Source organism: Notolepis coatsorum (genome assembly GCF_963971535.1).
Source record: "Notolepis coatsorum genome assembly, chromosome: 15".
In the NCBI taxonomy this organism is placed as follows: Eukaryota; Metazoa; Chordata; class Actinopteri; order Aulopiformes; family Paralepididae; genus Notolepis; species Notolepis coatsorum.
In genome coordinates this window covers 23,740,053-23,751,363 of record NC_140179.1, presented here as the reverse complement: position 1 = coordinate 23,751,363, position 11,311 = coordinate 23,740,053, and the positions used below count along the sequence as shown (strand labels likewise).

Sequence of the window (11,311 nt, the reverse complement as noted above, 5' to 3'; positions counted from 1 at the left end):
ATTTGAAAAAAATTTATTGAAGTTTATTTCAAATATGCAACATTCAAGTTCAAGTTTCTTTATTAGTTGTCATACAAAAATACAGAATACTTTTATATGAAATGCTGTTTTGCTCCTTTGTACATTCAAAAGTACAGTTAAAATAATAAATGCATATACAAAAATAACAAAGAACAAACCAAAAAGTAATTATTATTATTTTTTTATGTCGTTTACATATTTGAAAGGGAGTGGGAAAAAGCATACACTTATTTAATCCCACCCCTATTTACTCATCAGAACATACTATATTTTATTTACTAATTCATACATTACTAGACTTATATTGAAAGTTGACAACAGAACGTAGTCAGAATGTTTAGCGTGCATGAAACCGTTGTGAAACTCACTCCAAAAATATTTGTTGTTGTTTTTTTCTTATGAATAAATAACCATACAAAATAAAGTCCACTCAAGACAACGGTGTGAATAATATGATCAAATGGTGAGATCCCAAGCGGCCAGGTCCGGATAACGTTGCTCCAATTGGCTGATTTCAGATCAGTGACATGAAGGAGGCGACATACCTCCAGGAGCTGTTCCTGCTGAGAAAACTGAACCTGCAGAGGAACCCAGTGCAGGTAACTTGATACCACTGTCCTCGATACTATATATTATATAATATATATATTATAGTTATATATATATATTATTATTATTATTATTATTATTATTATTATTATTATTATTATTATTATTATTATTATTATTATTATTATTATTATTATTATTATTATTATTATTATTATTATTATTATTATTATTATTATTATTATTATTATTATTTATTATTTTTTTTTTCTATTTCCCTAGCCCTATTTTTTGTCCTGATTGTGAAGCGACCTTGGGTTCTATGAAAGGCGCTATATAAATTTGATCTATTATTATTATTATTATTATTATTATTATTATTATTATTATTATTATTATTATTATTATTATTATTATTATTATTATTATTATTATTATATATACTGATACTAAACACTGTAGATATATATACTAGTAGTAGTAGTAGTAGTACTATTTTATTCAGTCATCATCTCACACAATACAATACAATATGCACAATCATTTAACAATATTTGATTTTACAGTGACTGAAAAGGTACAGACTGAAGCATAATGCTTATATATGCCTGTCCTATATTCTTAACAAAAATTAAGAGTCCAAAACAGTATTCTAAAAGAAAATAGCAGAAAAAAACAGTATTTATTCACCTTTGTAGTTTTCAAAAATAGCTTTACAAACCATTTTCTTAAAAACCAAAAACGAATTACTCATTCTTAACTGTATATCAGCATTGTTCCACAAGTTAACCCCAATAATAGAAATATACCTCCTTTTAATCCCTTTCTTAGCTTTTTGAACAGTAAATTTACAAATATCTCTCAAATCATATTTTCTTTCATGTATTGAAAAAAACCTGATACTATATACTATAGATATATATACAGATACTATAGATATATATACTGATAATATATACTGTAGATATATATATACTAATACTATATACTGTAGATATATATACTGATACTATATACTGTAGATATATATACTGATACTATATACTGTAGATATATAATATACTATAGATATATAGACTGATACTATATACTGTAGATAGATATACTGATACTATATACTGTAGATATATATGTGTGAAGAGTACTGTATAGATAGTTATTCATATTTATTATTGTTATATTGTAGAAATGTGTGCATTGAAATGTCTGTAAAGTCTCGACGACATTGAAAATGAGGGTGACCTTAATTGTAATTTCGAGAATAAATAAAGGTTGATGATGATATACTGATACTACTGTCCTTGATACTATATACTACTACTGTCCATAGACTACTACGGATATTTACTGATAACTTTATATGATGCCCCTTATGCCTGAGCTAACATTGATGTAATATATTTATACTATGACTGGTGTAGCAGCAGCCAGATTACAGAGTGGCCATCATCTTCCTCCTCCAACACCTGGCAAGACTGGACCAGAAGCACGTCACAGCTGAGCAGAAGGTAAACGTGTAGCCTGTCAATCAATCAGATTCATTTATATAGCACTTTTAACATGACACGTGTCAACCAAAGTGCTGTACAGAGGGTAGATACATAGATACATATAGACAACAATCACAACTCCGTTTTACGGGAGGGCACACAGGAAAACAGGGCATGTAGCCTGTCTCTATTATCCTGCTAGTCTGTCAACATGTAGCCTGTCTCTATTATCCTGCTAGTCTGTCAACATGTAGCCTATCTCTATTATACTGCTAGTCTGTCAACATGTAACCTGTCTCTATTATCCTGCTAGTCTGTCAACATGTAACCTGTCTCTATTATACTGCTAGTCTGTCAACATGTAGCCTGTCTCTATTATACTGCTAGTCTGTCAACATGTAGCCTGTCTCTTATACTGCTAGTCTGTCAACATGTAGCCTGTCTCTATTATACTGCTAGTCTGTCAACATGTAGCCTGTCTCTTATACTGCTAGTCTGTCAACATGTAGCCTGTCTCTATTATACTGCTAGTCTGTCAACATGTAGCCTGTCTCTATTATACTGCTAGTCTGTCAACATGTAGCCTGTCTCTATTATACTGCTAGTCTGTCAACATGTAGCCTGTCTCTTATACTGCTAGTCTGTCAACATGTAGCCTGTCTCTATTATACTGCTAGTCTGTCAACATGTAGCCTGTCTCTATTATACTGCTAGTCTGTCAACATGTAGCCTGTCTCTATTATACTGCTAGTCTGTCAACATGTAGCCTGTCTCTATTATATTACTAGTCTGTCAACATGTAGCCTGTCTCTATTATACTGCTAGTCTGTCAACGTGTAGCCTAACTCTATTATACTACTAGTCTGTCAACATGTAGCCTATCAGCTCTATTATCAATCAATCAATCAATCAATCAATCAATCAATCAAATGTATTTGTATAGCACATTTAGACATGACACTTGTCAACCAAAGTGCTTCACAGTAAGTCGCATAGCTAAAAACAAAGAAAAGTGCAAAAGTATAGAATAAACAGAAAAATATAAACAACCAACGGACAGACAAAGAAACAAAACAACACGTCAACAAGCAAGGCAAGAGTCAGAGTGAGTCAGGGAAGGCCAGGGAGTATAGATGGGTTTTGAGTTTAGATTTAAAAGACTCGATGGAGTCAACATGTAGCCTATTATACTGGTAGTCTGTCAACCATACGCTGAAAACAATAGACGCAACGCAAACAAGCCATGACACATTATTATGTCAAATGTCCTTCTATCACGATTAATCAACTTCCCTGTCATATTCTGCTAGCCTGGTGCACTTGACCTGCAAGACCGTGACCTGTGTGACCTTTCTCCACAGGTGGCATCAGTGAACAAGTATGACCCCCCCCTGGAGGAGATTGCTGCCAGGGATCACATGACCCAGCTGGTGTACCAGCTGATGCAGCCCCAGCTCCTCTATGATAGGTCGGTGTCGCCGTGTTCGTGTCGCATGCTCAACCCCCGATTGTTCTATTATAAGAACTGACATTGTGTGTCCTGGTGACAGTGTTGTAGGACTCGAATCCAGGACTGGTTTTCAGGACTCGTGACTCGACTTGGAAGGTGCAGACGAGGACTCGGACTTGTTAATTGATAAATACAGTTATTTTAAAACATTTTGTAATAGGCCCTAATCATTTGGCATAACATATTGATGGCTAGTGCATTTGTTTGGCTATTGTGTCACAAAGTAAATTAACTCCCTTTGAAACGGTGACCGCTGTGTCATTTATGTTTAATTAATGTAGACCTGAGTGACTGCCAGAGTGGAGTGGACTCAACCTTGATGACTTGGACTCGGACTCGAACTAGGGTAATGGGGACTCGACTTGGGCTTTAAGATTTGTTTTTTGGCATTTTACTGCTTTATTTCGGACAAGCCAGACAGAGAGGAAGGTTGGGAGAAGATATGGGGGTAAGACATTCGGCAAAGGTCGCCGGGTCCGGGAGTCGAACTTGGACTCGCACTCGAACACTGGAGACTGGAGACTCGACTCGGACTCGAGATTTAGTGACTTGACCACAACACTGCCTGGTGAACCGTGGTGCCGTCGACGACGACACACTCTCCCCCTCGTGGGCAATAGCGTTTCATCATCCTTATGATCATATTTGAACGAAGCTCACAGTGATTAACTGGTCCCTAACACTGTTGGATGTGATTTATCTTGAGATATCCACGGCGCGGGTGATTGGGGTGGGGCAGGCTGGGATTGACCTGTGGTTCGCAGCAGCTGAGAAGGTCAGGACCGCCGTGTGCGGCTGAGCTGGGTTGGGGTGCTTGTTCGGGGGAGTCCGGTGGTCTCATGGGAGGGGGAGGAGGAAATGTCTTGTCTTTTGTTATGTCTTGAATTTAACTGGGGATTTATTGGGGGGCAGCTATTTAGCTATTTCTTCACTATTTGGTCATTTATTAGATAGCCCCCCTTGAAACCCTGAAACCTTGAAACCTTGAAATTTTGAACTCTATTTTCTTTTCTTTTTGTCTTTATAATTTATAAATTGTTATTTCTGTATTATTATTGTTTTTGTTATTTTCCTGTGAAGTTCTGTGTATTGTGATTGTGGTTAATGTGTTGTCTTGTTTCATGTAATTAATAATAAAAAAAAATTTGATAAAAAAAAATTATCATATTTGAACGTCGGACCTGTCTTAAAGCGTATTTGTCGTGGGATTTGACTCGCGACTTGGACCTCACGTTGTGATGTGATCGTAATGCTGTTTAGATGCTTTTGGGTGAATCATTAGAGGACTCAGGCTCTTGGTACAGAGCCTCACACACAAGCACAGTGTGAGGATTAGTGGGGATTAGTTATAATGAAGCCTATACCCCGTAAAATAACTCCTAACAAACAATGTTATTTTCAAACATAAGCAATATTTTATCTGCAGTGTTTCTTTCTTCCGCTCATTATCTCGACAGCCTGGATGTAGAGCTGAAGCGTCAGCACTTTGTCTTTCTTTTCTTTCATAATATTTTTATAGATTTTCTATACATTTTAATCAAAAAGGGAAGACAAAGATGAATCTGAAGACATCCAGACCAAAAAGAAAGACAAAGTAAAAAACAATCACAACAATATAAAAAGAAAATACACTCAGTTTTCAGTTCTGTGGGGTATCGTACTGTCTCAATTTATCAAGCTTAAGATGCTGCATCACCTCTTAACCACTGAGTCCAGCTAGTTTAAGATGCTGCATCATCACCTCTTAACCACTGAGTCCAGCTAGTTTAAGATGCTGCATCATCACCTCTTAACCACTGAGTCCAGCTAGTTTAAGATGCTGCATCATCACCTCTTAACCACTGAGTCCAGCTAGTTTAAGATGCTGCATCATCACCTCTTAACCACTGAGTCCAGCTAGTTTAAGATGCTGCATCACCTCTTAACCACTGAGTCCAGCTAGTTTAAGATGCTGCATCATCACCTCTTAACGATAGGTTATGTAGATAACCTAGTTATATTAGTATAGGCTAAGCGTCCCGCTCTGAGCCTTACGAGATACTTCCATCTCCTGTGATACCTAATGTATCTCCCACGAACAAAAAACACATGCACCCCACCTGTATGGGGCCCCGCCCCTTATGGTGGTACCACCCATATAACCATGACTCTGGTCATGAAACACCCTTCCTCGCCAAAAACCCGTCCCAGGAAAAGACCCCTCAAGAGGGAACTCAGGGCGCGCAGAGCGGGACGCTTAGCCTATACTAATATAACTAGGTTATCTACATAATCTATCGTTATATTTCGTATAGCATCGCGTCCCGCTCTGAGCCTTACGAGATAATGGGGAAGAGCGGGCGCGAGACCCGACAGATGTACCCCCTGAGGACCCGTAAGCCCACATCAAGGGGTGCGGGGAGCCCTGTCACCCCATCCTTCCTAACGAAGGGGGGGCGCAGTCAACTCCACCTGAATGCGAACAAGAGGGAGCCAGAACCCCTTGAACACACCGTACAGGCGGAACCACGTGTGACTCAACACACTGCGGCCCATACCCATACACTCCTGCTACCCGACCAAAGGACGGGAAGCAGGAAAGGCCACAGACCCCAGAACCGCCTGGGAGACAGAACCCCCGGTCATGTCCATGAGGTAAAACCTTACAAAGGGGCCCGGTGAGGACCATGAAGCTGCAGCACAGATGTCCTCCACCGAGGCCCCACCCAGGAGAGCGGCAGAGGCAGCCACCCCACGAGTGGAGTGCGCCCTGACGCCCCCAGGGGGATCCTGCCCAGCCAACGTGTAGCAGAGGGCAATACCCTCGCACAACCAATGGGACAGGCGCTGCTTCGACAGTGCCTTACCAGCACGAGCCCCACCGTAACAGACAAAAAGCTGGTCGGTAACCCTGCAGTCCTGAGTACGGCTGAGGTAAAACCCCAAAGCACGGACTGGACATGACAGGTGAAGGCCCGCATCTAACTCACTAGTGTGAGGAGGAGGACGAAAAGCCTGAACCACAATATCCCGGGAGCGGAAGGAACTCCGGATATTCTTAGGCACGAAAGCAGGATTAGGTCGCAGAGTGGCACCGCAATCGGTCCGAAAAGACAGGCACTCTGGACGTACCGAGAGAGCACAGAGCTCACCCACGCGTTTAGCGGAAGTGACAGCCAGTAGGAACGCGGTCTTGAAAGACAGCCGTCCCAACGGCGCCTGCTCGAGCGGCTCAAACGGGGCCAAGGACAACCGACCGAGGACCAATTGAAGATCCCAAGTCGGAGCCAAGGAGCGTTGCACCGGCTTAACGCGTCGAGCGCCAAGCAGGAAACGCTTCACAAGAGGGTGGCTGAACAAGACATCCCCCTCAAATCCCTCATGATAGGAGGATATAGCTGCTGTATATACCCTCACTGTCGAAGCCGACAGACTATCAAGGAGAGACTGGAGATAACCCAGAACAGCATCCAGGGGGCAGGAGACTGGGTCCCAGCCCCCCCCCTTACACCATTCTTGGAACGCACGCCACCTGCCCGCGTAAACCGCGACAGTGGAGGGAGCATGCGCACACCGGATGGTATCAACCACTGCGGGATCCATCCTCTCCAGACTCACCCTCCCACCAGCCACACCACCAGGCGTTGACCCAACACCGGAGGCTGGACAAGCACTCCGTTGTGCTGCGAGAGGGCCGTCGCTGACCACGGAATGACCCAAGGAGGAGCGACCAGAAGCTGGATTAAGACCGGGAACCACACTGACGTGCCCCGGTCCGGCGCGACCAGGATCACCGTCCTGCGCTCCCTCCGTATCCGCTCCAACAGCTGACTCAACAGCTGTACAGGAGGGAAGGCGTACAGAAGACCGGGCGGCCACGGAAAGGTCGAGAAGGCCTCCACCCCCAAGGGGGGATGATCCGCTCGACTGAGCGAGAACCACAAGGGGCACTTGTGAGAACGTCGGCACGCAAACAGATCTACCGAGGCCTCCCCGAACCGATCCCAGATCTGTCTGACTATGTCGGGGCGGAGTTCCCACTCGTCGCGACGAGGACCGCCCCGAGACATTATATCCGCCGCCACATTTTCCGTACCAGGAACGTGGAGCGCCCGCAGACTGCGCAGCCTGCGGGATGCCCATAGCAACAGTTCGCGCGCCACCCGGAGCAGGCGGGCGGAACGAGTCCCACCCTGCCTGTTGATATACGCCGCCGCCGTCACATTGTCCGTCCTGATCAAAACATGTTCGCCTACCACCAGGTGGCCGAGCCGTTTGAGGACCAGGAGGACCGCCTTCAACTCCAACACATTGATATGCAGGACAGCTGGGTCGGCATGACCCGTCCAGCTGCCCCCCACTGCGTGGGTCCGAAACGCCCCTCCCCAACCTGTGAGAGAGGCGTCGGTGAAAACCGTGACGTGGGAGCCACTGCTGCCCATGGGGACCCCAGCGGAGAGGATACCCAGCCTCCCCCAGTGGGCGAGATCCCCCCATATCGACAAAGGAACCGTCAACCGTCTCCCTTTGCCCCACACCGGATCTATTCTCAAAGAGAGAAACCACCTCTGTATCCGCCTCATAAAGAGGAGGCCAAGAGGAACCACCGTGTGGGCCGCCGACATAAGGCCCAGCAGACGCATCACCTGCAGCGCCGTAACCGTCCCTCCCAGACGGAAACCCCCGAGCGCGTGACGGAGAGCCCCCCGACGCTGCTCCGAGAGGGTCGCAAGCATGGGCTTCGACCTCAATGTCAAGCCCAAGTACTCACCTGTTGACTGGGAAGAGGGGTACTCTTCTTCCAATTCACAGCAAAACCCAGGCTGGTGAGGAATTCCACCACCAGTCGAGTATGAGACCTGGCAACCTCCTCTGAACGGCTGAGGAGCAGAATGTCGTCGAGATAGAACAGAACTCGTATCCCCCGACGACGTAAAGGCCCCAGAGCAGCCGCCACGCACTTGGTGAATGTGCGGGGAGCCAGAGAATAACCGAACGGCATTCTGTGGTACTCGTACGCTACGCCCTGAAACAGGAACCGTAGGAACTTCCTGTGAGGAGGGAAAATGGGTATGTGAAAATACGCATCCTTCAGGTCTATGGAGGTGAACCAGTCCCCCCTCCTGACAGCAAGCAGAAGGAGTCGGACGGTCAACATCCTGAACGGTCTCACTACAATCAACCGATTGAACATGGACAGATTCAGTATAGGTCTGACCCCCCCAGTTTTCTTGGGCACCAGAAAATAACGGGAGTAGACGCCTGACATTGCGTCCTCTCTCGGGACCACAACGACGGCCTGCTTCGCCAACATAGATTGAATCTCGTCGGCCAGGGCTGTCACCGCGCCCGACCCTAACAATAGGGTCGGCACCAAACCTGAGAACGGAGGATGGGGCCGCGCAAACTGCAAAACCAGCCCCGCCTCTAACGTTCTCCTCATCCACCGATTCAAGGGACATTCCCGTCGCCATATGTGAATATAATCCCACAGCGCCCCCGCCGTCAACTGACGCTGGGCCGCAAGGAACAGCAGATAATTGGCCCGGTCCCCCCCGTCGTGCAAAGCACCCAAGGGGGGACCCCGACAGAAAGGGCCGGTTTGATACGGGAGAAGCGGTCATCAAACTTGTGGACACACACTCACCCCCTGAACACCCCTCCAGCACACGCTGAGGAGCCGTTCCGCAGCCAGACACGCAAGGCCTGAGGACCCCATGGGCTCCTACACGCCGAAGCCCTGCAGTGATATTGCTACCACTCAAATCACGCCAGCCTCTCCTTTGCAGACCACTGCCGGTTTGACGGGAGTGGGAGGCAACAGCGCGATACCCCGCCTGGCGAGGGCGAAGCCGGGGTAACCCCTGCTGAGCATTCAACAGAAGAGGCACCGAGTCCCCCTGCTGACCACTGGAGCCAGTGGCAGCTGCAACACCAGGTTCCACCCACCCACAACCTGCGGTGTAGGAACCACGCGACGACGGAACATTCTCACGGACAGACCCAGGCTCAGCCATCAACTGGGTGTCAGCCCCTGTCTCCATGAGAAGTGAAGAATGGGGCCGCATACGCTTCAAAGAAGGTTCGCGGCCCGCAGCCAAAGGAGAACGCTCAAAGCCCCGCTTCTGGGGATACCAGAGAGAGGACTGAACGGGGAGCGGGCTGCTCGCGGAAAAATGACGACGGGGTGGTTTACCAACCCCGAAATCACCCAAAAAGGCCGATCCCTCGGCCGCCAAGACTGTCGGCCTTGCGAAACCCTGTCGATTCTCCAACCAGGGCACCACTGGCGGGGGAAACATGGCCGCCTGTCGAGGATCTCGCCACAGTCGTTGACGAGACCGTGCTCCCACCCCTGGCTGCACAGCGTGAGGCGGTGTAGGACCCGAATCAAAAACCGCCTGCGCCTCCACAGAACGCCCAAAAAGACTATCTGTGGAAAAAGGAGTCGTGAGGAGAGAAAACCTATCCTCTTCCCCAAGAGGAGACTGCTCCAACCAAAGATGCCTAACAACCAAAGTCGATAGCATCCGAATCCTCCCCGCAGTTATAGCTTGCGACTGAGTCAAGATCTCTATAACACCACAAACATGAATCACGTTCATAGTGTCGGTTGGACCCAAAGACCTACAACCCGACGCCATCTTGGATAGGAAAGTAGCCAGCTGAGCCACAACACTGGCCGCCGCTAAATGCCATCCTGCAGCAGTATACCACTCATTCGTCCATACTGCCACCCTCCGAGCCGACATGCTATCAAGCAACGGCCGGGCGGAACGTCGTTCATCCCCGCCTGGGCACAAAAAAGAAGCTACCTGGCTACTTAGCCAAGGTACCCCCGGGCTGCACCCCGTCGTCAGCCCCTTCACCCGCAAAAAAGGTAAATAGAGCTCAGCGAACCCCCCCACACCCACCACCGACTGACCTTCATCAATGAAGGTGGCAAGAGGAGGGAAAAGCGGAATCCCGCGGCGGGGATCATTAGACATTCCAGCGTCAACATCAGCGTTAGCAGAAGAAGCAGCAGTAGCATTAGCATTAGCAGTAGCAGTAGCATTAGCAGTAGCAGTAGCATTAGCGTCAACAGCATGTTCCAGGATCGCCAAGACATCGCCCACTACAGTGGAACGATCGCCAAGCCGCCCCGGCCCTGGTGCCGAAACATACTCCACAGCACGACCAACACCGACATCGACGCCTACTGACACAGACCTCACCTTTGTACAAGCCGACCCGTTAGCCAAACCTTGTACGCTGCCCCTCGGTCCGTCGCCGTCAGCCGAGGAACCACCAGCATAGGTCTGCGTCGTCGAAACAAGCTCCGGAGAATCCAGGGAAACACAATCCTCCGGTAAGCCCTCAACATTATTAATCTTCCTTAATCTTTTCATTCCGCTAGCTCGTATGGTGCAAGCATCCAGTACGCTGGGACGAAAATAGAGGAAGGGTGTTTCATGACCAGAGTCATGGTTATATGGGTGGTACCACCATAAGGGGCGGGGCCCCATACAGGTGGGGTGCATGTGTTTTTTGTTCGTGGGAGATACATTAGGTATCACAGGAGATGGAAGTATCTCGTAAGGCTCAGAGCGGGACGCGATGCTATACGAAATATAACCACTGAGTCCAGCTAGTTTAAGATGCTGCATCATCTCCTCTTAACCACTGAGTCCAGCTAGTTTAAGATGCTGCATCATCACCTCTTAACCACTGAGTCCAGCTAGTTTAAGATGCTGCATCATCACCTCTTAACCACTGAGTC

At 47.0% G+C, this 11,311-nt stretch overlaps 1 protein-coding gene across 1 annotated transcript in view; it reads left to right on the top strand.

Moving 5' to 3' along the window:
* The window catches only part of lrguk (leucine-rich repeats and guanylate kinase domain containing), a gene marked incomplete at both ends in the record, with an annotated part of 70,095 nt that overhangs the window by 15,075 nt on the left and 43,709 nt on the right, over window positions 1-11,311 (top strand). Inside the window, 3 exon segments of the mRNA XM_084330930.1 lie at window positions 540-620; window positions 1,992-2,078; window positions 3,422-3,528. Of these exon segments, the coding sequence (XP_084187056.1) occupies window positions 540-620; window positions 1,992-2,078; window positions 3,422-3,528 (275 nt within the window).